The following is a 26,795-nucleotide window of genomic DNA, read 5'->3' on the forward strand; positions in this document are numbered from 1 at the left end:
AATCTGGCGATATGATATGTATCATGATACAGGGTTAACATCATGATATATCGTGATAATTTAGTACCAAGGATATAGCTGTAGTATTGTCCAGTACTTGACTCTGGTGTTGTGATGGTGTAGTAACAAGTATATATGTGTAGTATTGTTGAGTACTTGACTCTGGTGTTGTGATAGTGTAGTAACAAGGATATATGTGTAGTATTGTTGAGTACTTGACTCTGGTGTTGTGATAGTGTAGTAACAAGGATATATGTGTAGTATTGTTGAGTACTTGACTCTGGTGTTGTGATAGTGCAGTAACAAGGATATATCTGTAGTATTGTCCAGTACTTGACTCTGGTGTTGTGATGGTGTAGTAACAAGTATATATGTGTAGTATTGTTGAGTACTTGACTCTGGTGTTGTGATAGTGTAGTAACAAGGATATATGTGTAGTATTGTCCAGTACTTGACTCTGGTGTTGTGATAGTGTAGTAACAAGTATATATGTGTAGTATTGTTGAGTACTTGACTCTGGTGTTGTGATAGTGTAGTAACAAGGATATATGTGTAGTATTGTTGAGTACTTGACTCTGGTGTTGTGATAGTGTAGTAACAAGGATATATGTGTAGTATTGTCGAGTACTTGACTCTGGTGTTGTGATAGTGTAGTAACAAAGACATATGTGTAGTATTGTCGAGGACTTGACTCTGGTGTTGTGATAGTGTAGTAACAAGTATATATGTGTAGTATTGTCCATTACTTGATTCTGGTGTTGTGATAGTATAGTAACAAGGATATATCTGTAGTATTGTCGAGGACTTGACTCTTATGTTGTGATAGTGTAGTAACATGTATATATGTGTAGTATTGTCAAGTAATTGACTCTGGTGTTGTGATAGTGTAGTATCAAGGATATATGTGTAGTATTGTCGAGTACTTGACCCTGGTGTTGTGATAGTGTAGTAACAAGGATATATATGTAGTATTGTGGAGTACTTCACTCTGGTGTTGTGATAGTGTAGTAACAAGTATATATTTGTAGTATTGTTGAGTACTTGACTCCTCTTGTCCTTGCTGTATCCTCTGATCCTCAGTCATCCCTGTATCCTCTCGTCCTCAGTCATCACTGTATCCTATCGTCCTCAGTCATCACTGTATCCTATCGTCCTCAGTCATCACTGTATCCTCTCGTCCTCAGTCATCGCTGTATCCTCTCATCCTCGGTCATTGCTGTATCCTCTCGTCCTCAGTCATCCCTGGGAAATGCAATGTTCCTTCAGCGGCCTAGAACACAACGACTGCTGCCATCTAGCGGCCAGAAGTGTAATAGCAAGACACAAAAATTAACAAACCACTGACTATTTTAACTTCAATTGTAAATGTAATTAAAAAAAAGAAAATGTTTATTATTTTATACACACTTGATTGAAGTGTAAATCTTAATAAAACTATGATTAAGATCAATCAATTTATTTTGAAACTAAACAGTGCGGTTGAATATCAACAGAAACAAATATGGTGATAGTAAAGTACGGAGGTGCAAAACCAAACTACAATTTCCTGAAACAATATACAATATTCTATAAATTACATAAAATTGTAAAAAAAAAAATGTAAGAGCGTGACAATTAGTTTCAGAGTTTGTTCCATTGTCTTGAACTTCTGAGCCACCGTAGCATCAATATTTCTGATGCTCATATGAAGGGACGAGAACGAAGAAGGTGTCGACACACACACACCTACACACACACGCCCACACACACACACACACAAAAGGCTGAAGAGAATTTCAACAGTAAAATTTTATTGGAATGATACTCATGTTGCAAAATATCGATCTTCATGTTATTTTCACAACAAATTTTCACTATATGTTTGTTCTGTGTGTGTGTGTGTGTGTGTGTTTGATTCTTTGCCAGCATTGTCTATGTTGTGTGTCCGTCTACACAGTGTGAAAATAACCAAGCAACTGAAAAATAATGTTGACAAAATAAAGGTACATTATCAGGTATTTCTGTCTTCAGCACTTCTGGCTCGAGTAAACATTTATTGACGATGATGTGATGCTAGTGACTTAAATAAAAGTTAAACTAATCATCGACTCTGGTGTCATGTAGTGAATGTTCTTCAAGACGCAGTAAGTTCCTCATCATGACCATGTTTTACACTCATTACTTTATAAAGTTGCTCTGAAATCTGGGCGAACGAGAGGTTACGAGAGTCCATTATGAGTCCTCCTCCAGCTGTAATCAGGCTTTGTTTATACGACGAGTCCTTTGTAGGTGGAGACTTCAGGGATTGATGACGCGCGGTGACAAACGTCCATGCTTGACCAATCACAGCAGAGTGGGCGTGGTTATGGTCAACAAGATTTAATCTCCAGAACAACAAAGTGCTAACAGTGGGCGGAGCTTAAGATCATTTCCTAATGTCAATATTTCAATGAAAAGAGAGTTTTGTACAAACACACACTGATGATACAATAGAGTCACACATCTATTGAACACTTCAATCAACACTTTAGTTGAACTTAAGGATTCAATCAATAATCTTTGGATGTTTCAATTGTTTATCTTTAACTTTCTCTCTGATAGAGTGTTTTAAAATTAAAGTACATCAGTGTCATCAGAATATTAAATTGTTGGATTTAACATGTTAAATGTATACACTTATAATAATAATAATAATTTATGGATTTTACATTTTCTTAATAATTGAATTGAATTAATTTAATTTCCGTTTGATGTTGTTTTCAAAATTTAATAAGAAAGAAAAACTGGAATATTTTCAAAATTAAAGAATTTTCTGCAACTTTTCTTTTCCAGTAATTCAAAAATACATTTAATAAATTCAATATTTTATATTCATAGTCTTTTAAGTCTTATGATGGAATCGCAGTATTGTCTGGAGACACTTTTATTGCAACATTTTTACATTGAATTTAAAAGGCTACGAATTAAAAAATATGAATTTATTTGTTTATTATTTGAAATATAATACCAGAATATGTAGGTAAAAAAAACAAACATTTTTTTTCAATTGAATACAATTAAAAAAGAGTAACCTTTCAATGTAGAAGCTTTTGGAGGTTGAATAAAATTACTACTATTTAAATTTTTGAAAATTAAGTCATTTCATTCAAATTATTAAAAATGGAACCTTTCAAAGTAGAAAAAAAATTTAATGGCTAAAAAAACTTTGAAAATTTGAACGGTTAAATTTTCAGATGGCACTGATATACTTCCATATTTTAACTATATTTCGATGCCTCGAACAATTTTGCATTATTTTCCCAGTAACTTGAAAGATCAACACGACGACTTTCCGACGAAGCTTAACACGAGTCAAAATTAAAAACACCACGAGACAGAAATGATCAAGAATTTGAAATGATTGTTTTTTTGTTATTTTGTATCGATAACCAGGTCAGACGTAGGATTTATTTTCACCTTCAAAAAGAGGAAGTTACTTCTTCACACATTCCAGTTCAGCGACAATTTTCTTCACATCATCAACACAACAAAGGGGCATTTTTGTCAACATGTCGTTACACCAAAAATTCTTTTTTTTTGTTGCAATAAATAAATAAAAACTATTCATGAATGAAAACATTTCTTGCCTAAAATGGATGAAAGTTCCTTTTACATTCTGTCAGTAAATCCACCCAAGACACGCATTTGATTCGATAAAAACATGTTCTGATGAAGATACAACATAAAAAAACGTTTTTTTTTCATTTAGTTTGTTAGCTAGTTTGTTATGGGTGTATTTTTATGGGTGTTCACTAACGTTAGCTTGCTAAGCTAACCCGTTCACTTCTGGTCCCAGATTTTAAAAGTGTGTGAAGATGACGTCAAGCCAAATATCTTCATTTTCCTTATTGAAAAATGAAGTTCAAAAGAGCAACTTTTGTTAGCTGATGCTAGCATGTTAGCCGCAGCTGGACTTCTTTTACTTTAGTGTAGCTTTCATTGCAACTTATTAGCCAACGCGAGATTTTATTTTGGCGCAAAGAACCGACCGGGTTCTGTTCATCCCTCCGAATAACCGGCCATTAAAAATGTGGCTGCAGCTAAATAGCGCTAGTTAGCATTAGCTAAAGAACAAGCTTGAAAAGGTGTGTATATTTAAGGTTTTGCTCGTAAAGCTTTTAAATCAGGTTCATCTTTCTCTGTTGACTCTAAAAAATTACAATTTGTTTGCTAGTTTGTTATGGGTATATTTTTATGGGTGTTCACTAACGTTAGCTTGCTAAGCTAACCCGTTCACTTCTGGTCCCAGATTTAAAAAGTGCGTGAAGGGGCTGAAAAGTTTTCTTCCAAGAACAAAATGTCAAAACTCAAACAGAGGAAGATGACGTCAAGCCAAATATCTTCATTTTCCTTGTTGAAAAACGAAGTTCAAAAGAGCAACGTTTGTTAGCTGATGCTAGCATGTTAGCCGCAGCTGGACTTCTTTTACTTTAATGTAGCTTTCATTGCAACTTATTAGCCAACGCGAGATTTTATTTTGGCGCAAAGAACCGACCGGGTTCTGTTTGTCTGACTCAGCAGTTTTTCATCCCGCTGAATAACCGGCCATTAAAAATGCGGCTGCAGCTAAAAAGCGCTAGTTAGCATTAGCTAAAGAACAAGCTTGAAAATGTGTGGATATTTAAGGAAGAAAGTTTTGCTCGTAAAGCTTTTAAATCAGGTTCATCTTTCTCTGTTGACTCTAAAAAAATTACAATTTTTTTTGCTAGTTTGTTATGGGTATATTTTTATGGGTGTTCACTAACGTTAGCTTGCTAAGCTAACCCGTTCACTTCTGGTCCCAGATTTAAAAAGTGCGTGAAGGGGCTGAAAAGTTTTCTTCCAAGAACAAAATGTCAAAACTCAAACGGAGGAAGATGACGTCAAGCCAAATATCTTCATTTTCCTTATTGAAAGTTCAAAAGAGCAACGTTTGTTAGCTGATGCTAGCATGTTAGCCGCAGCTGGACTTATTTTACTTTAGTGTAGCTTTCATTGCAACTTATTAGCCAACGCGAGATTTTATTTTGGCGCAATAACAGACCGGGTTCTGTTCGTCTGACTCAGCAGTTTTTCATCCCTCTGAATAACCGGCCATTAAAAATGTAGCTGCAGCTAAATAGCGCTAGTTAGCATTAGCTAAAGAACAAGCTTGAAAAGGTGTGGATATTTAAGGAAGAAAGTTTTGCTCGTAAAGCTTTTAAATCAGGTTCGTCTTTCTCTGTTCACTTTAAAAAATGACAGTTTGTTTGCTAGTTTGTTATGGGTATATTTTTATGGGTGTTCACTAACGTTAGCTTGCTAAGCTAACCCGTTCACTTCTGGTCCCAGATTTAAAAAGTGCGTGAAGATGACGTCAAGCCAAATATCTTCATTTTCCTTATTGAAAGTTCAAAAGAGCAACTTTTGTTAGCTGATGCTAGCATGTTAGCCGCAGCTGGACTTCTTTTACTTTAGTGTAGCTTTCATTGCAACTTATTAGCCAACGCGAGATTTTATTTTGGCGCAATAACAGACCGGGTTCTGTTCATCTGACAGTTTTTCATCCCCCATGCGGCTACAGCTAAAAAGCGCTAGCTAGCATTAGCTAAAAAACAAGCTTGAAAGGGTGTGGATATTGACTCTAAAAAAAAAAGACTTTTTTTTTATATATTATCATGTGACTCTTGCTCATATCAATCAATTAACTAAAAAAAATCACCTGTAAACGAGTGAAAACAAACTCGATTAATTTTTAACGAATGTAAATCGGTCCGTGGTGCAAAAAAAGGCCGGGGAAGTCTGCACTGAGGGACCAACTGTGTTTCTGTGTAACTCAGGAGAAATGACAAAATAAAGAGTTGATTGTACACGGAACAAAACCTTGGTTTCAACACGAACTGGAGCGTGAAGCCTGAACGATGAGGAAACAAAGAAAGCGACACTGCTGGTTTTCAGTCCACCATGTTTCTCCTGCGACTTCCCCGCCCGTCGTCGTCGTCGCGGCGGCGGCTCGACCACGATGGGAGACGTTTTGATTCCCCGAATGTTTGACTCGGGACCGGCCCTACCTGCGACCCCACCTTCCTCTCCCGCTCGCGCCTCAGAACTCGGTGAACTCTTTGCCACATTTCTCCGTGATCGACACGCGGACTTCCTCCTCCTCGTAGTCGTCGAAGTTGCTGGTGTCGCCCGGTCCTTTGAACTTGGGGATGAACGGCGCCTCCACCTGCAGACGCAGCGTTGGGTTTACGAGACGCGGAGACAGAACAACTGCTGGGTCTGAACCCAGTGACTCGCCTTCTTCTGATAGACGGCGATCCAGTCTGTCGTGGAAAACCATTTGTGTCCTTTGATGTCGTTGACGCCGTTCTTGAGGTTCCCGAAGCGCTTTGTGAGATCCACCTGTGTGCGAGAGCTACACAATATGAGTGCGTCTATGTGTGTGTGTGTGTTAATGTGCACGTGTTAGTATGCAAGTGTGTATTTGTATGCAAGTGTGTATTTGTATGCAAGTGTGTATTTGTATGTAAGTTTGTATTTGTCTGCAAGTGTGTATTTGTATGCAAGTGTGTATTTGTATGCAAGTGTGTATGTGTATGCAAGTGTGTATTTGTGTGCAAGTGTGTATTTGTATGCAAGTGTGTATTTGTATGTAAGTTTGTATTTGTCTGCAAGTGTGTATTTGTATGCAAGTGTGTATTTGTATGCAAGTGTGTATGTGTATGCAAGTGTGTATTTGTGTGCAAGTGTGTATTTGTATGCAAGTGTGTATTTGTATGCAAGTGTGTATTTGTATGAAAGTGTGTATTTGTATGCAAGTGTGTATGTGTATGTAAGTGTGTATTTGTATGCAAGTGTGTATTTGTATGAAAGTGTGTATTTGTATGCAAGTGTGTATTTGTATGCAAGTGTGTATTTGTATGAAAGTGTGTATTTGTATGAAAGTGTGTATTTGTATGCAAGTGTGTACTTGTATGAAAGTGTGTATTTGTATGCAAGTGTGTATTTGTATGCAAGTGTGTATTTGTATGAAAGTGTGTATTTGTATGAAAGTGTGTATTTGTATGGAAGTGTGTATTTGTATGCAAGTGTGTATTTGTATGTAAGTTTGTATTTGTCTGCAAGTGTGTATTTGTATGAAAGTGTGTATTTGTATGCAAGTGTGTATTTGTATGAAAGTGTGTATTTGTATGCAAGTGTGTATGTGTATGCAAGTGTGTATTTGTATGCAAGTGTGTATTTGTATGCAAGTGTGTATTTGTATGTACAGTAAGTGTGTATTTGTATGCAAGTGTGTATTTGTATGTAAGTGTGTATTTGTATGCAAGTGTGTATTTGTATGAAAGTGTGTATTTGTATGCAAGTGTGTATGTGTATGTAAGTGTGTATTTGTATGCAAGTGTGTATTTGTATGCAAGTGTGTATTTGTATGCAAGTGTGTATTTGTATGAAAGTGTGTATTTGTATGAAAGTGTGTATTTGTATGCAAGTGTGTATTTGTATGAAAGTGTGTATTTGTATGAAAGTGTGTATTTGTATGTAAGTGTGTATTTGTATGCAAGTGTGTATTTGTATGCAAGTGTGTATTTGTATGCAAGTGTGTATTTGTATGTTAGTGTGTATTTGTATGCAAGTGTGTATTTGTATGCAAGTGTGTATTTGTATGCAAGTGTGTATTTGTGTGTAAGTGTGTATTTGTATGCAAGTGTGTATTTGTATGTTAGTGTGTATTTGTCTGCAAGTGTGTATTTGTATGCAAGTGTGTATTTGTATGCAAGTGTGTATTTGTATGCAAGTGTGTATTTGTATGAAAGTGTGTATTTGTATGGAAGTGTGTATTTGTATGCAAGTGTGTATTTGTATGTAAGTTTGTATTTGTATGCAAGTGTGTATTTGTATGCAAGTGTGTATTTGTATGAAAGTGTGTATTTGTATGTAAGTGTGCATTTGTATGCAAGTGTGTATTTGTATGTAAGTGTGTATTTGTATGCAAGTGTGTATTTGTATGCAAGTGTATATTTGTATGCAAGTGTGTATTTGTATGCAAGTGTGTATTTGTGTGTAAGTGTGTATTTGTATGCAAGTGTGTATTTGTATGCAAGTGTGTATTTGTATGAAAGTGTGTATTTGTATGCAAGTGTGTATTTGTATGTAAGTTTGTATTTGTCTGCAAGTGTGTATTTGTATGCAAGTGTGTATTTGTATGCAAGTGTGTATTTGTATGTAAGTGTGTATTTGTATGCAAGTGTGTATTTGTATGCAAGTGTGTATTTGTATGCAAGTGTGTATTTGTATGTAAATGTGTATTTGTATGCAAGTGTGTATTTGTATGCAAGTGTGTATTTGTATGCAAGTGTGTATTTGTATGCAAGTGTGTATTTGTATGTAAGTGTGTATTTGTATGCAAGTGTGTATTTGTATGCAAGTGTGTATTTGTATGCAAGTGTGTATTTGTATGCAAGTGTGTATTTGTATGCAAGTGTGTATTTGTATGAAAGTGTGTATTTGTATGAAAGTGTGTATTTGTATGCAAGTGTCTATTTGTATGTAAGTTTGTATTTGTCTGCAAGTGTGTATTTGTATGCAAGTGTGTATTTGTATGCAAGTGTGTATGTGTATGCAAGTGTGTATTTGTGTGCAAGTGTGTATTTGTATGCAAGTGTGTATTTGTATGTAAGTTTGTATTTGTCTGCAAGTGTGTATTTGTATGCAAGTGTGTATTTGTATGCAAGTGTGTATGTGTATGCAAGTGTGTATTTGTGTGCAAGTGTGTATTTGTATGCAAGTGTGTATTTGTATGCAAGTGTGTATTTGTATGAAAGTGTGTATTTGTATGCAAGTGTGTATGTGTATGTAAGTGTGTATTTGTATGCAAGTGTGTATTTTTATGAAAGTGTGTATTTGTATGCAAGTGTGTATTTGTATGCAAGTGTGTATTTGTATGAAAGTGTGTATTTGTATGAAAGTGTGTATTTGTATGCAAGTGTGTACTTGTATGAAAGTGTGTGTTTGTATGCAAGTGTGTATTTGTATGCAAGTGTGTATTTGTATGAAAGTGTGTATTTGTATGAAAGTGTGTATTTGTATGGAAGTGTGTATTTGTATGCAAGTGTGTATTTGTATGTAAGTTTGTATTTGTCTGCAAGTGTGTATTTGTATGAAAGTGTGTATTTGTATGCAAGTGTGTATTTGTATGAAAGTGTGTATTTGTATGCAAGTGTGTATGTGTATGCAAGTGTGTATTTGTATGCAAGTGTGTATTTGTATGCAAGTGTGTATTTGTATGTACAGTAAGTGTGTATTTGTATGCAAGTGTGTATTTGTATGTAAGTGTGTATTTGTATGCAAGTGTGTATTTGTATGAAAGTGTGTATTTGTATGCAAGTGTGTATGTGTATGTAAGTGTGTATTTGTATGCAAGTGTGTATTTGTATGCAAGTGTGTATTTGTATGCAAGTGTGTATTTGTATGAAAGTGTGTATTTGTATGAAAGTGTGTATTTGTATGCAAGTGTGTATTTGTATGAAAGTGTGTATTTGTATGAAAGTGTGTATTTGTATGTAAGTGTGTATTTGTATGCAAGTGTGTATTTGTATGCAAGTGTGTATTTGTATGCAAGTGTGTATTTGTATGTTAGTGTGTATTTGTATGCAAGTGTGTATTTGTATGCAAGTGTGTATTTGTATGCAAGTGTGTATTTGTGTGTAAGTGTGTATTTGTATGCAAGTGTGTATTTGTATGCTAGTGTGTATTTGTCTGCAAGTGTGTATTTGTATGCAAGTGTGTATTTGTATGCAAGTGTGTATTTGTATGCAAGTGTGTATTTGTATGAAAGTGTGTATTTGTATGGAAGTGTGTATTTGTATGCAAGTGTGTATTTGTATGTAAGTTTGTATTTGTATGCAAGTGTGTATTTGTATGCAAGTGTGTATTTGTATGAAAGTGTGTATTTGTATGTAAGTGTGCATTTGTATGCAAGTGTGTATTTGTGTGCAAGTGTGTATTTGTATGCAAGTGTGTATTTGTATGCAAGTGTGTATTTGTATGCAAGTGTGTATTTGTATGCAAGTGTGTATGTGTATGCAAGTGTGTATTTGTGTGCAAGTGTGTATTTGTATGCAAGTGTGTATTTGTATGCAAGTGTGTATTTGTATGAAAGTGTGTATTTGTATGCAAGTGTGTATGTGTATGTAAGTGTGTATTTGTATGCAAGTGTGTATTTTTATGAAAGTGTGTATTTGTATGCAAGTGTGTATTTGTATGCAAGTGTGTATTTGTATGAAAGTGTGTATTTGTATGAAAGTGTGTATTTGTATGCAAGTGTGTACTTGTATGAAAGTGTGTGTTTGTATGCAAGTGTGTATTTGTATGCAAGTGTGTATTTGTATGAAAGTGTGTATTTGTATGAAAGTGTGTATTTGTATGGAAGTGTGTATTTGTATGCAAGTGTGTATTTGTATGTAAGTTTGTATTTGTCTGCAAGTGTGTATTTGTATGAAAGTGTGTATTTGTATGCAAGTGTGTATTTGTATGAAAGTGTGTATTTGTATGCAAGTGTGTATGTGTATGCAAGTGTGTATTTGTATGCAAGTGTGTATTTGTATGCAAGTGTGTATTTGTATGTACAGTAAGTGTGTATTTGTATGCAAGTGTGTATTTGTATGTAAGTGTGTATTTGTATGCAAGTGTGTATTTGTATGAAAGTGTGTATTTGTATGCAAGTGTGTATGTGTATGTAAGTGTGTATTTGTATGCAAGTGTGTATTTGTATGCAAGTGTGTATTTGTATGCAAGTGTGTATTTGTATGAAAGTGTGTATTTGTATGAAAGTGTGTATTTGTATGCAAGTGTGTATTTGTATGAAAGTGTGTATTTGTATGAAAGTGTGTATTTGTATGTAAGTGTGTATTTGTATGCAAGTGTGTATTTGTATGCAAGTGTGTATTTGTATGCAAGTGTGTATTTGTATGTTAGTGTGTATTTGTATGCAAGTGTGTATTTGTATGCAAGTGTGTATTTGTATGCAAGTGTGTATTTGTGTGTAAGTGTGTATTTGTATGCAAGTGTGTATTTGTATGCTAGTGTGTATTTGTCTGCAAGTGTGTATTTGTATGCAAGTGTGTATTTGTATGCAAGTGTGTATTTGTATGCAAGTGTGTATTTGTATGAAAGTGTGTATTTGTATGGAAGTGTGTATTTGTATGCAATTGTGTATTTGTATGTAAGTTTGTATTTGTATGCAAGTGTGTATTTGTATGCAAGTGTGTATTTGTATGAAAGTGTGTATTTGTATGTAAGTGTGCATTTGTATGCAAGTGTGTATTTGTATGTAAGTGTGTATTTGTATGCAAGTGTGTATTTGTATGCAAGTGTATATTTGTATGCAAGTGTGTATTTGTATGCAAGTGTGTATTTGTGTGTAAGTGTGTATTTGTATGCAAGTGTGTATTTGTATGCAAGTGTGTATTTGTATGAAAGTGTGTATTTGTATGCAAGTGTGTATTTGTATGTAAGTTTGTATTTGTCTGCAAGTGTGTATTTGTATGCAAGTGTGTATTTGTATGCAAGTGTGTATTTGTATGTAAGTGTGTATTTGTATGCAAGTGTGTATTTGTATGCAAGTGTGTATTTGTATGCAAGTGTGTATTTGTATGTAAATGTGTATTTGTATGCAAGTGTGTATTTGTATGCAAGTGTGTATTTGTATGCAAGTGTGTATTTGTATGCAAGTGTGTATTTGTATGTAAGTGTGTATTTGTATGCAAGTGTGTATTTGTATGCAAGTGTGTATTTGTATGCAAGTGTGTATTTGTATGCAAGTGTGTATTTGTATGAAAGTGTGTATTTGTATGAAAGTGTGTATTTGTATGAAAGTGTGTATTTGTATGAAAGTGTGTATTTGTATGTAAGTGTGTATTTGTATGCAAGTGTGTATTTGTATGCAAGTGTGTATTTGTATGCAAGTGTGTATTTGTATGCAAGTGTGTATTTGTATGAAAGTGTGTTTTTGTATGCAAGTGTGTATTTGTATGTAAGTTTGTATTTGTATACAAGTGTGTATTTGTATGCAAGTGTGTATTTGTATGTAAGTTTGTATTTGTATGCAAGTGTGTATGTGTATGCAAGTGTGTATTTGTATGCAAGTGTGTATTTGTATGCAAGTGTGTATTTGTATGCAAGTGTGTATTTGTATGTAAGTTTGTATTTTTATGCAAGTGTGTATGTGTATGCAAGTGTGTATTTGTATGCAAGTGTGTATTTGTATGCAAGTGTGTATTTGTATGAAAGTGTGTATTTGTATGCAAGTGTGTATTTGTATGCAAGTGTGTATTTGTATGTAAGTTTGTATTTGTATGCAAGTGTGTATTTGTATGGAAGTGTGTATTTGTATGCAAGTGTGTATTTGTATGTTAGTGTGTATTTGTCTGCAAGTGTGTATTTGTATGCAAGTGTGTATTTGAATGTAAGTGTGTATTTGTGTGTAAGTATGTATTCGTGTGTAAGTGTATATGTGTATGTGTAGTAATGTGTATGTGATAGTATGCATGTGTGTTTTAATGTGTACGTGTGGAGGTGTGTTTGCTTGTAAGTGTAGGCGTGTGTGTGCTTGTGTGTGTGTTTTGCATGTAAGCAGTTGTTTGTAGGTAGCATGTAGGTGTGTGTGTGGGTTTGTGTGTACTTGTGTATATGTGGGCAGGTGTGTGTGCATATGTGTGTGGATGTGTATATGTACGTAGGTGCATTTGTGTGTGTCTGTGTGCAGGCGTATGTGTGGGTGTGTGTACAGGTGTGTGTCATTGTATTTATTCAAATGTGTGCGTGTGTTCAAATGTGTGTGAGTGTAGGCGTGTCTGTACTTTTGTTTAGGTGTGTGTGGATATGTGTATGTCTGTGTGTGTGAGTGTATATATGTGTGTATGCAGACGTGTGTGTGTATATGTGTGCAGGTGTGTGTATGGTTGCAGGTGTGTGTAAATGTCTGCAGGTGTGTGTATGTTTGCAGGTTTGTGTGTGTACATATGCAGGTTTGTTTGTGTAGGTGTATGTATGAAGGTGTGTGTGTTTGTGTGTGTGTGTGTGTGTGTGTGTGTTTGACCTGCAGCAGGTTCCTCAGAAGGTCCTTCAAGTCTGAGCTGAAGTGAGATGGAAAACGCACCTGTGGACGACACACATGTGTTCACGGCGATGGTTGAGATGAGTTGTGCGTCGCTTACCTTCCCCGACACGATCTTCTCATAGATCTGAATGGGCTGGTCTGCGAAGAAAGGTGGGTACCCTGCAGCCATCTCGTAGACCAGCACACCGAGGGCCCACCAGTCCACCGCCTTGTTGTATCCCTGGGTTACCATGAAAATGAGTCACCTTTTATCCGAGAGCGCCATCTACTGACGCATCACTAACTTCAGGGCAGGTTTTTAGTTTAGAAAAAAAATGTCCTGTGATTCAAAAACCCCCGAAAATATACAACTTTGAAATATGTTGCATTCATATATTTGTTCTTACAGATTGAAGGTCCCACAATGCTTTGCCGCCCAGCCAACCAATCACAGCTGTCGATGAATTTTGAATATAGGAACATAGTAAATGTTATAAAGACCAATTCGCTGTCACTGAACAGAGGGGTGTTTGGAAAGGCATTATGGGAGTTTAGTGTTTAACTGGCCCCATGAGTAAGGTGGGCGCAGTACCTTGCTGAGGATGATCTCTGGGGCCAGATATTCCGGGGTTCCACACAGTGTCCAGGTTCTGCCCTTAACACGTTTGGCAAAACCAAAGTCTGTCACCTTAGAACGGGAAAATGTTTTTGTTAATGCATGAACAAATACTCGTGTGGGGTTTTAGTACATGTGTTGACTTATTATGGGAAATAAAACTGGATCGAATGTGAAGTTTCTTGAAAGTATTTACATTCTCGTCTAACATTCAGAACCGTATCGTTGTCATCAGAATAATATACGCTTTTGAATTCAACATTTATTGGATTTTTTCAAGTATTTCCTGTTATTTTTGGATATTTGAGAAATATGTACATTTCAAATGTTGAATTTCTTAAACATTATAATTCCAGTAATTCAAAAATAAACTTTCTGAATGAAACATTATTCACCTGTTTGATGGACAGACTCGTCAATATGGTCCGGTCACACAATTGAACACAATTCATTTGAAAAGATTCAATCTTTTTCAATTGTACTAGTAGTTGTACTGCTAATAGTTCAATTCAACATTCTGTTGCACTAATACTTTCACGTGTTGTCCACATACTTTTGGAAATAAGCAACTCCTCGGAGGTAGAACTTGTACCTGGATGTAGCCCTGTTGGTCTATGAGCAGGTTCTCGGGCTTCAGGTCTCTGTAGATCAGGTCCAGAGCGTGCAGGTACTCGAAGGTCAGGACGATCTGAGCGGCGTAGAAGCGAGCGTGTGGTTCACTGAACACGCCGTGACGGGAGAGAGAGGAACACGCCAGTGAGGGCAGAGCGACACGTGAGCGAGACCCACCGTTATAGCATAATAACTAAAGTGTGTTGTTGTGATGTGTGACTCTATTGTATCATCAGTGTGTGTGTGCTGTTGTGATGTGTGACTCTATTGTATCATCAGTGTGTGTGTTGTTGTGATGTGTGACTCTATTGTATCATCAGTGTGTGTGTGCTGTTGTGATGTGTGACTCTATTGTATCAACAGTGTGTGTGTGTTGTTGTGATGTGTGACTATATTGTATCAACAGTGTGTGTGTGTTGTTGTGATGTGTGACTCTATTGTATCAACAGTGTGTGTGTGTTGTTGTGATGTGTGACTATATTGTATCAACAGTGTGTGTGTTGTTGTGATGTGTGACTCTATTGTATCAACAGTGTGTGTGTTGTTGTGATGTGTGACTCGATTGTATCAACAGTGTGTGTTTGTTGTTGTGATGTGTGACTCTATTGTATCATCAGTGTGTGTGTGTTGTTGTGATGTGTGACTCTATTGTATCATCAGTGTGTGTTTGTGTTGTTGTGATGTGTGACTCTATTGTATCAACAGTGTGTGTGTGTTGTTGTGATGTGTGACTCTATTGTATCAACAGTGTGTGTTTGTGTTTTTGTGATGTGTGACTCTATTGTATCATCAGTGTGTGTGTGTTGTTGTGATGTGTGACTCTATTGTATCATCAGTGTGTGTGTTGTTGTGATGTGTGACTCTATTGTATCAACAGTGTGTGTGTGCTGTTGTGATGTGTGACTCTATTGTATCATCAGTGTGTGTGTGTTGTTGTGATGTGTGACTCTATTGTATCATCAGTGTGTGTGTTGTTGTGATGTGTGACTCTATTGTATCATCAGTGTGTGTGTGTTGTTGTGATGTGTGACTCTATTGTATCAACAGTGTCTGTGTTGTTGTGATGTGTGACTCGATTGTATCAACAGTGTGTGTGTGTGTTGTTGTGATGTGTGACTCTATTGTATCATCAGTGTGTGTGTGCTGTTGTGATGTGTGACTCTATTGTATCATCAGTGTGTGTGTGTTGTTGTGATGTGTGACTCTATTGTATCAACAGTGTGTGTGTGTGTTGTTGTGATGTGTGACTCTATTGTATCATCAGTGTGTGTGTGTTGTTGTGATGTGTGACTCTATTGTATCAACAGTGTGTGTGTGTTGTTGTGATGTGTGACTCTATTGTATCATCAGTGTGTGTGTGCTGTTGTGATGTGTGACTCTATTGTATCAACAGTGTATGTGTGTTGTTGTGATGTGTGACTCTATTGTATCATCAGTGTGTGTGTGCTGTTGTGATGTGTGACTCTATTGTATCAACAGTGTGTGTGTGTTGTTGTGATGTGTGACTCTATTGTATCATCAGTGTGTGTGTTGTTGTGATGTGTGACTCTATTGTATCATCAGTGTGTGTGTGTTGTTGTGATGTGTGACTCTATTGTATCATCAGTGTGTGTGTGCTGTTGTGATGTGTGACTCTATTGTATCATCAGTGTGTGTGTTGTTGTGATGTGTGACTCTATTGTATCAACAGTGTGTGTTGTTGTGATGTGTGACTCGATTGTATCAACAGTGTGTGTTTGTGTTGTTGTGATGTGTGACTCTATTGTATCATCAGTGTGTGTGTGTTGTTATGATGTGTGACTCTATTGTATCATCAGTGTGTGTGTGTTGTGATGTGTGACTCTATTGTATCAACAGTGTGTGTGTGTTGTTGTGATGTGTGACTCTATTGTATCATCAGTGTGTGTGTTGTTGTGATGTGTGACTCTATTGTATCATCAGTGTGTGTGTGTTGTTGTGATGTGTGACTCTATTGTATCATCAGTGTGTGTGTTGTTGTGATGTGTGACTCTATTGTATCAACAGTGTGTGTGTTGTTGTGATGTGTGACTCGATTGTATCAACAGTGTGTGTTTGTGTTGTTGTGATGTGTGACTCTATTGTATCATCAGTGTGTGTGTGTTGTTATGATGTGTGACTCTATTGTATCGTCAGTGTGTGTGTGTTGTTATGATGTGTGACTCTATTGTATCAACAGTGTGTGTGTGTTGTTGTGATGTGTGACTCTATTGTATCAACAGTGTGTGTGTGTTGTTGTGATGTGTGACTCTATTGTATCAACAGTGTGTGTGTGTTGTTGTGATGTGTGACTCTATTATATCAACAGTGTGTGTGTGTTGTTGTGATGTGTGACTCTATTGTATCATCAGTGTGTGTGTGTTGTTGTGATGTGTGACTCTATTGTATCATCAGTGTGTGTGTGTTGTTGTGATGTGTGACTCTATTGTATCATCAGTGTGTGTGTTGTTGTGATGTGTGACTCTATTGTATCAACAGTGTGTGTGTTGTTGTGATGTGTGACTCGATTGTATCAACAGTGTGTGTGTGTTGTTGTGATGTGTGACTCTATTGTATCAACAGTGTGTGTGTTGTTGTGATGTGTGACTCGATTGTATCAACAGTGTGTGTGTGTTGTTGTGATGTGTGACTCTATTGTATCATCAGTGTGTGTGTGTTGTTGTGATGTGTGACTCTATTGTATCATCAGTGTGTGTGTGTTGTTGTGATGTGTGACTCTATTGTATCATCAGTGTGTGTGTTGTTGTGATGTGTGACTCTATTGTATCAACAGTGTGTGTGTTGTTGTGATGTGTGACTCGATTGTATCAACAGTGTGTGTGTGTTGTTGTGATGTGTGACTCTATTGTATCAACAGTGTGTGTGTTGTTGTGATGTGTGACTCGATTGTATCAACAGTGTGTGTGTGTTGTGTGACTCTATTGTATCATCAGTGTGTGTGTTGTTGTGATGTGTGACTCGATTGTATCAACAGTGTGTGTTTGTGTTGTTGTGATGTGTGACTCTATTGTATCATCAGTGTGTGTGTGTTGTTATGATGTGTGACTCTATTGTATCAACAGTGTGTGTGTGTTGTTGTGATGTGTGACTCTATTGTATCATCAGTGTGTGTGTGTTGTTATGATGTGTGACTCTATTGTATCATCAGTGTGTGTGTGTTGTTATGATGTGTGACTCTATTGTATCAACAGTGTGTGTGTGTTGTTGTGATGTGTGACTCTGTTGTATCAACAGTGTGTGTGTGTTGTTGTGATGTGTGACTCTATTATATCAACAGTGTGTGTTTGTGTTGTTGTGATGTGTGACTCTATTGTATCATCAGTGTGTGTGTGTTGTTGTGATGTGTGACTCTATTGTATCAACAGTGTGTGTGTGTGTTGTTTTGATGTGTGACTCTATTGTATCATCAGTGTGTGTTGTTGTGATGTGTGACTCTATTGTATCAACAGTGTGTGTGTGTTGTTGTGATGTGTGACTCTATTGTATCAACAGTGTGTGTTTGTGTTGTTGTGATGTGTGACTCTATTGTATCATCAGTGTGTGTGTGTTGTTATGATGTGTGACTCTATTGTATCAACAGTGTGTGTGTGTTGTTGTGATGTGTGACTCTATTGTATCATCAGTGTGTGTGTGTTGTTATGATGTGTGACTCTATTGTATCATCAGTGTGTGTGTGTTGTTATGATGTGTGACTCTATTGTATCAACAGTGTGTGTGTGTTGTTGTGATGTGTGACTCTATTGTATCAACAGTGTGTGTGTGTTGTTGTGATGTGTGACTCTATTATATCAACAGTGTGTGTTTGTGTTGTTGTGATGTGTGACTCTATTGTATCATCAGTGTGTGTGTGTTGTTGTGATGTGTGACTCTATTGTATCAACAGTGTGGGTTTGTGTTGTTGTGATGTGTGACTCTATTGTATCAACAGTGTGTGTGTGTTGTTGTGATGTGTGACTCTATTGTATCATCAGTGTGTGTGTTGTTGTGATGTGTGACTCTATTGTATCAACAGTGTGTGTGTTGTTGTGATGTGTGACTCTATTGTATCAACAGTGTGTGTTTGTGTTGTTGTGATGTGTGACTCTATTGTATCATCAGTGTGTGTGTTGTTATGATGTGTGACTCTATTGTATCATCAGTGTGTGTGTGTTGTTATGATGTGTGACTCTATTGTATCAACAGTGTGTGTTTGTGTTGTTGTGATGTGTGACTCTATTGTATCAACAGTGTGTGTGTGTTGTTGTGATGTGTGACTCTATTGTATCATCAGTGTGTGTTGTTGTGATGTGTGACTCTATTGTATCAACAGTGTGTGTGTGTTGTTGTGATGTGTGACTCTATTGTATCAACAGTGTGTGTTTGTGTTGTTGTGATGTGTGACTCTATTGTATCATCAGTGTGTGTGTGTTGTTATGATGTGTGACTCTATTGTATCAACAGTGTGTGTGTGTTGTTGTGATGTGTGACTCTATTGTATCATCAGTGTGTGTGTTGTTGTGATGTGTGACTCTATTGTATCAACAGTGTGTGTGTTGTTGTGATGTGTGACTCTATTGTATCATCAGTGTGTGTGTGTTGTTGTGATGTGTGACTCTATTGTATCATCAGTGTGTGTGTGCTGTTGTGATGTGTGACTCTATTGTATCAACAGTGTGTGTGTGTTGTTGTAATGTGTGACTCTATTGTATCAACAGTGTGTGTTTGTTTTGTTGTGATGTGTGACTCTATTGTATCAACAGTGTGTGTGTTGTTGTGATGTGTGACTCTATTGTATCAACAGTGTGTGTTTGTGTTGTTGTGATGTGTGACTCTATTGTATCAACAGTGTGTGTGTGTTGTTGTGATGTGTGACTCTATTGTATCAACAGTGTGGGTTTGTGTTGTTGTGATGTGTGACTCTATTGTATCAACAGTGTGTGTGTGTTGTTGTGATGTGTGACTCTATTGTATCATCAGTGTGTGTGTTGTTGTGATGTGTGACTCTATTGTATCAACAGTGTGTGTGTTGTTGTGATGTGTGACTCGATTGTATCAACAGTGTGTGTTTGTGTTGTTGTGATGTGTGACTCTATTGTATCATCAGTGTGTGTGTGTTGTTATGATGTGTGACTCTATTGTATCATCAGTGTGTGTGTGTTGTTATGATGTGTGACTCTATTGTATCAACAGTGTGTGTTTGTGTTGTTGTGATGTGTGACTCTATTGTATCAACAGTGTGTGTGTGTTGTTGTGATGTGTGACTCTATTGTATCAACAGTGTGTGTGTGTTGTTGTGATGTGTGACTCTATTGTATCAACAGTGTGTGTGTGTTGTTGTGATGTGTGACTCTATTGTATCAACAGTGTGTGTTTGTGTTGTTGTGATGTGTGACTCTATTGTATCAACAGTGTGTGTGTGTTGTTGTGATGTGTGACTCTATTGTATCAACAGTGTGGGTTTGTGTTGTTGTGATGTGTGACTCTATTGTATCAACAGTGTGTGTGTGTTGTTGTGATGTGTGACTCTATTGTATCATCAGTGTGTGTGTTGTTGTGATGTGTGACTCTATTGTATCAACAGTGTGTGTGTTGTTGTGATGTGTGACTCGATTGTATCAACAGTGTGTGTTTGTGTTGTTGTGATGTGTGACTCTATTGTATCATCAGTGTGTGTGTTGTTATGATGTGTGACTCTATTGTATCATCAGTGTGTGTGTGTTGTTATGATGTGTGACTCTATTGTATCAACAGTGTGTGTTTGTGTTGTTGTGATGTGTGACTCTATTGTATCATCAGTGTGTGTGTTGTTATGATGTGTGACTCTATTGTATCATCAGTGTGTGTGTGTTGTTATGATGTGTGACTCTATTGTATCAACAGTGTGTGTTTGTGTTGTTGTGATGTGTGACTCGATTGTATCAACAGTGTGTGTTTGTTGTTGTGATGTGTGACTCTATTGTATCATCAGTGTGTGTGTGTTGTTGTGATGTGTGACTCTATTGTATCATCAGTGTGTGTGTTGTTGTGATGTGTGACTCGATTGTATCAACAGTGTGTGTTTGTGTTGTTGTGATGTGTGACTCTATTGTATCATCAGTGCGTGTGTGTTGTTATGATGTGTGACTCTATTGTATCATCAGTGTGTGTGTGTTGTTATGATGTGTGACTCTATTGTATCAACAGTGTGTGTTTGTGTTGTTGTGATGTGTGACTCTATTGTATCAACAGTGTGTGTGTGTTGTTGTGATGTGTGACTCTATTGTATCAACAGTGTGTGTTTGTGTTTTTGTGATGTGTGACTCTATTGTATCATCAGTGTGTGTGTGTTGTTGTGATGTGTGACTCTATTGTATCATCAGTGTGTGTGTTGTTGTGATGTGTGACTCTATTGTATCAACAGTGTGTGTGTGCTGTTGTGATGTGTGACTCTATTGTATCATCAGTGTGTGTGTGTTGTTGTGATGTGTGACTCTATTGTATCATCAGTGTGTGTGTTGTTGTGATGTGTGACTCTATTGTATCATCAGTGTGTGTGTGTTGTTGTGATGTGTGACTCTATTGTATCAACAGTGTCTGTGTTGTTGTGATGTGTGACTCGATTGTATCAACAGTGTGTGTGTGTGTTGTTGTGATGTGTGACTCTATTGTATCATCAGTGTGTGTGTGCTGTTGTGATGTGTGACTCTATTGTATCATCAGTGTGTGTGTGTTGTTGTGATGTGTGACTCTATTGTATCAACAGTGTGTGTGTGTGTTGTTGTGATGTGTGACTCTATTGTATCATCAGTGTGTGTGTGTTGTTGTGATGTGTGACTCTATTGTATCAACAGTGTGTGTGTGTTGTTGTGATGTGTGACTCTATTGTATCATCAGTGTGTGTGTGCTGTTGTGATGTGTGACTCTATTGTATCAACAGTGTATGTGTGTTGTTGTGATGTGTGACTCTATTGTATCATCAGTGTGTGTGTGCTGTTGTGATGTGTGACTCTATTGTATCAACAGTGTGTGTGTGTTGTTGTGATGTGTGACTCTATTGTATCATCAGTGTGTGTGTTGTTGTGATGTGTGACTCTATTGTATCATCAGTGTGTGTGTGTTGTTGTGATGTGTGACTCTATTGTATCATCAGTGTGTGTGTGCTGTTGTGATGTGTGACTCTATTGTATCATCAGTGTGTGTGTTGTTGTGATGTGTGACTCTATTGTATCAACAGTGTGTGTGTTGTGATGTGTGACTCGATTGTATCAACAGTGTGTGTTTGTGTTGTTGTGATGTGTGACTCTATTGTATCATCAGTGTGTGTGTGTTGTTATGATGTGTGACTCTATTGTATCATCAGTGTGTGTGTGTTGTGATGTGTGACTCTATTGTATCATCAGTGTGTGTGTTGTTGTGATGTGTGACTCTATTGTATCATCAGTGTGTGTGTGTTGTTGTGATGTGTGACTCTATTGTATCATCAGTGTGTGTGTGCTGTTGTGATGTGTGACTCTATTGTATCATCAGTGTGTGTGTTGTTGTGATGTGTGACTCTATTGTATCAACAGTGTGTGTGTTGTTGTGATGTGTGACTCGATTGTATCAACAGTGTGTGTTTGTGTTGTTGTGATGTGTGACTCTATTGTATCATCAGTGTGTGTGTGTTGTTATGATGTGTGACTCTATTGTATCATCAGTGTGTGTGTGTTGTTATGATGTGTGACTCTATTGTATCAACAGTGTGTGTGTGTTGTTGTGATGTGTGACTCTATTGTATCAACAGTGTGTGTGTGTTGTTGTGATGTGTGACTCTATTGTATCAACAGTGTGTGTGTGTTGTTGTGATGTGTGACTCTATTATATCAACAGTGTGTGTGTGTTGTTGTGATGTGTGACTCTATTGTATCATCAGTGTGTGTGTGTTGTTGTGATGTGTGACTCTATTGTATCATCAGTGTGTGTGTGTTGTTGTGATGTGTGACTCTATTGTATCATCAGTGTGTGTGTTGTTGTGATGTGTGACTCTATTGTATCAACAGTGTGTGTGTTGTTGTGATGTGTGACTCGATTGTATCAACAGTGTGTGTGTGTTGTTGTGATGTGTGACTCTATTGTATCAACAGTGTGTGTGTTGTTGTGATGTGTGACTCGATTGTATCAACAGTGTGTGTGTGTTGTTGTGATGTGTGACTCTATTGTATCAACAGTGTGTGTGTGTTGTTGTGATGTGTGACTCTATTGTATCAACAGTGTGTGTTTGTGTTGTTGTGATGTGTGACTCTATTGTATCAACAGTGTGTGTGTGTTGTTGTTATGTGTGACTCTATTGTATCAACAGTGTGTGTTTGTGTTGTTGTGATGTGTGACTCTATTGTATCAACAGTGTGTGTGTGTTGTTGTGATGTGTGACTCTATTGTATCAACAGTGTGTTTGTGTTGTTGTGATGTGTGACTCTATTGTATCAACAGTGTGTGTGTGTTGTGTGACTCTATTGTATCATCAGTGTGTGTGTTGTTGTGATGTGTGACTCGATTGTATCAACAGTGTGTGTTTGTGTTGTTGTGATGTGTGACTCTATTGTATCATCAGTGTGTGTGTGTTGTTATGATGTGTGACTCTATTGTATCAACAGTGTGTGTGTGTTGTTGTGATGTGTGACTCTATTGTATCATCAGTGTGTGTGTGTTGTTATGATGTGTGACTCTATTGTATCATCAGTGTGTGTGTGTTGTTATGATGTGTGACTCTATTGTATCAACAGTGTGTGTGTGTTGTTGTGATGTGTGACTCTGTGGTATCAACAGTGTGTGTGTGTTGTTGTGATGTGTGACTCTATTATATCAACAGTGTGTGTTTGTGTTGTTGTGATGTGTGACTCTATTGTATCATCAGTGTGTGTGTGTTGTTGTGATGTGTGACTCTATTGTATCAACAGTGTGTGTGTGTTGTTGTGATGTGTGACTCTATTGTATCAACAGTGTGTGTGTGTTGTTGTGATGTGTGACTCTATTATATCAACAGTGTGTGTTTGTGTTGTTGTGATGTGTGACTCTATTGTATCATCAGTGTGTGTGTGTTGTTGTGATGTGTGACTCTATTATATCCACAGTGTGTGTTTGTGTTGTTGTGATGTGTGACTCTATTGTATCAACAGTGTGTGTGTGTTGTTTTGATGTGTGACTCTATTGTATCATCAGTGTGTGTTGTTGTGATGTGTGACTCTATTGTATCAACAGTGTGTGTGTGTTGTTGTGATGTGTGACTCTATTGTATCAACAGTGTGTGTTTGTGTTGTTGTGATGTGTGACTCTATTGTATCATCAGTGTGTGTGTGTTGTTATGATGTGTGACTCTATTGTATCAACAGTGTGTGTGTGTTGTTGTGATGTGTGACTCTATTGTATCATCAGTGTGTGTGTGTTGTTATGATGTGTGACTCTATTGTATCATCAGTGTGTGTGTGTTGTTATGATGTGTGACTCTATTGTATCAACAGTGTGTGTGTGTTGTTGTGATGTGTGACTCTATTGTATCAACAGTGTGTGTGTGTTGTTGTGATGTGTGACTCTATTATATCAACAGTGTGTGTTTGTGTTGTTGTGATGTGTGACTCTATTGTATCATCAGTGTGTGTGTGTTGTTGTGATGTGTGACTCTATTGTATCAACAGTGTGGGTTTGTGTTGTTGTGATGTGTGACTCTATTGTATCAACAGTGTGTGTGTGTTGTTGTGATGTGTGACTCTATTGTATCATCAGTGTGTGTGTTGTTGTGATGTGTGACTCTATTGTATCAACAGTGTGTGTGTTGTTGTGATGTGTGACTCTATTGTATCAACAGTGTGTGTTTGTGTTGTTGTGATGTGTGACTCTATTGTATCATCAGTGTGTGTGTTGTTATGATGTGTGACTCTATTGTATCATCAGTGTGTGTGTGTTGTTATGATGTGTGACTCTATTGTATCAACAGTGTGTGTTTGTGTTGTTGTGATGTGTGACTCTATTGTATCATCAGTGTGTGTTGTTGTGATGTGTGACTCTATTGTATCAACAGTGTGTGTGTGTTGTTGTGATGTGTGACTCTATTGTATCAACAGTGTGTGTTTGTGTTGTTGTGATGTGTGACTCTATTGTATCATCAGTGTGTGTGTGTTGTTATGATGTGTGACTCTATTGTATCAACAGTGTGTGTGTGTTGTTGTGATGTGTGACTCTATTGTATCATCAGTGTGTGTGTTGTTGTGATGTGTGACTCTATTGTATCAACAGTGTGTGTGTTGTTGTGATGTGTGACTCTATTGTATCATCAGTGTGTGTGTGTTGTTGTGATGTGTGACTCTATTGTATCATCAGTGTGTGTGTGCTGTTGTGATGTGTGACTCTATTGTATCAACAGTGTGTGTTTGTTTTGTTGTGATGTGTGACTCTATTGTATCAACAGTGTGTGTGTGTTGTTGTGATGTGTGACTCTATTGTATCAACAGTGTGTGTTTGTGTTGTTGTGATGTGTGACTCTATTGTATCAACAGTGTGTGTGTGTTGTTGTGATGTGTGACTCTATTGTATCAACAGTGTGGGTTTGTGTTGTTGTGATGTGTGACTCTATTGTATCAACAGTGTGTGTGTGTTGTTGTGATGTGTGACTCTATTGTATCATCAGTGTGTGTGTTGTTGTGATGTGTGACTCTATTGTATCAACAGTGTGTGTGTTGTTGTGATGTGTGACTCGATTGTATCAACAGTGTGTGTTTGTGTTGTTGTGATGTGTGACTCTATTGTATCATCAGTGTGTGTGTGTTGTTATGATGTGTGACTCTATTGTATCAACAGTGTGTGTGTGTTGTTGTGATGTGTGACTCTATTGTATCATCAGTGTGTGTGTGTTGTTATGATGTGTGACTCTATTGTATCATCAGTGTGTGTGTGTTGTTATGATGTGTGACTCTATTGTATCAACAGTGTGTGTGTGTTGTTGTGATGTGTGACTCTGTGGTATCAACAGTGTGTGTGTGTTGTTGTGATGTGTGACTCTATTATATCAACAGTGTGTGTTTGTGTTGTTGTGATGTGTGACTCTATTGTATCATCAGTGTGTGTGTGTTGTTGTGATGTGTGACTCTATTGTATCAACAGTGTGTGTGTGTTGTTGTGATGTGTGACTCTATTGTATCAACAGTGTGTGTGTGTTGTTGTGATGTGTGACTCTATTATATCAACAGTGTGTGTTTGTGTTGTTGTGATGTGTGACTCTATTGTATCATCAGTGTGTGTGTGTTGTTGTGATGTGTGACTCTATTGTATCCACAGTGTGTGTTTGTGTTGTTGTGATGTGTGACTCTATTGTATCAACAGTGTGTGTGTGTTGTTTTGATGTGTGACTCTATTGTATCATCAGTGTGTGTTGTTGTGATGTGTGACTCTATTGTATCAACAGTGTGTGTGTGTTGTTGTGATGTGTGACTCTATTGTATCAACAGTGTGTGTTTGTGTTGTTGTGATGTGTGACTCTATTGTATCATCAGTGTGTGTGTGTTGTTATGATGTGTGACTCTATTGTATCAACAGTGTGTGTGTGTTGTTGTGATGTGTGACTCTATTGTATCATCAGTGTGTGTGTGTTGTTATGATGTGTGACTCTATTGTATCATCAGTGTGTGTGTGTTGTTATGATGTGTGACTCTATTGTATCAACAGTGTGTGTGTGTTGTTGTGATGTGTGACTCTATTGTATCAACAGTGTGTGTGTGTTGTTGTGATGTGTGACTCTATTATATCAACAGTGTGTGTTTGTGTTGTTGTGATGTGTGACTCTATTGTATCATCAGTGTGTGTGTGTTGTTGTGATGTGTGACTCTATTGTATCAACAGTGTGGGTTTGTGTTGTTGTGATGTGTGACTCTATTGTATCAACAGTGTGTGTGTGTTGTTGTGATGTGTGACTCTATTGTATCATCAGTGTGTGTGTTGTTGTGATGTGTGACTCTATTGTATCAACAGTGTGTGTGTTGTTGTGATGTGTGACTCTATTGTATCAACAGTGTGTGTTTGTGTTGTTGTGATGTGTGACTCTATTGTATCATCAGTGTGTGTGTTGTTATGATGTGTGACTCTATTGTATCATCAGTGTGTGTGTGTTGTTATGATGTGTGACTCTATTGTATCAACAGTGTGTGTTTGTGTTGTTGTGATGTGTGACTCTATTGTATCATCAGTGTGTGTTGTTGTGATGTGTGACTCTATTGTATCAACAGTGTGTGTGTGTTGTTGTGATGTGTGACTCTATTGTATCAACAGTGTGTGTTTGTGTTGTTGTGATGTGTGACTCTATTGTATCATCAGTGTGTGTGTGTTGTTATGATGTGTGACTCTATTGTATCAACAGTGTGTGTGTGTTGTTGTGATGTGTGACTCTATTGTATCATCAGTGTGTGTGTTGTTGTGATGTGTGACTCTATTGTATCAACAGTGTGTGTGTTGTTGTGATGTGTGACTCTATTGTATCATCAGTGTGTGTGT

The 26,795-nt window shown here is 37.2% G+C and overlaps 1 protein-coding gene across 2 annotated transcripts in view; it reads right to left on the bottom strand.

Annotated features, from left to right (window-relative positions):
* Window positions 1-2,342: 2,342 nt before the first annotated feature.
* LOC148089612 (cAMP-dependent protein kinase catalytic subunit alpha) overlaps window positions 2,343-26,795 on the bottom strand; it is a 32,567-nt gene continuing 8,114 nt past the window's right edge. Inside the window, exons 6-12 of one of the 2 annotated variants that reach the window (XR_015713381.1) lie at window positions 14,284-14,410; window positions 13,668-13,763; window positions 13,194-13,316; window positions 13,076-13,135; window positions 6,277-6,381; window positions 3,014-6,205; window positions 2,343-2,899 (exon numbers count right to left, since the gene is read on the bottom strand). Coding sequence is in view for 1 of the 2 variants with exons in the window: in XM_087808546.1 (XP_087664672.1) it covers window positions 6,080-6,205; window positions 6,277-6,381; window positions 13,076-13,135; window positions 13,194-13,316; window positions 13,668-13,763; window positions 14,284-14,410 (637 nt within the window). In the remaining variant the exon portion in view is untranslated. Of the gene's footprint in view, window positions 6,206-6,276; window positions 6,382-13,075; window positions 13,136-13,193; window positions 13,317-13,667; window positions 13,764-14,283; window positions 14,411-26,795 lie in introns of both variants that reach the window. The other variant, XM_087808546.1, reaches the window with a different exon arrangement.

The sequence above is a fragment of the Callionymus lyra genome, chromosome 1, assembly GCF_982586985.1.
Source record: "Callionymus lyra chromosome 1, fCalLyr1.hap1.1, whole genome shotgun sequence".
In the NCBI taxonomy this organism is placed as follows: Eukaryota; Metazoa; Chordata; class Actinopteri; order Syngnathiformes; family Callionymidae; genus Callionymus; species Callionymus lyra.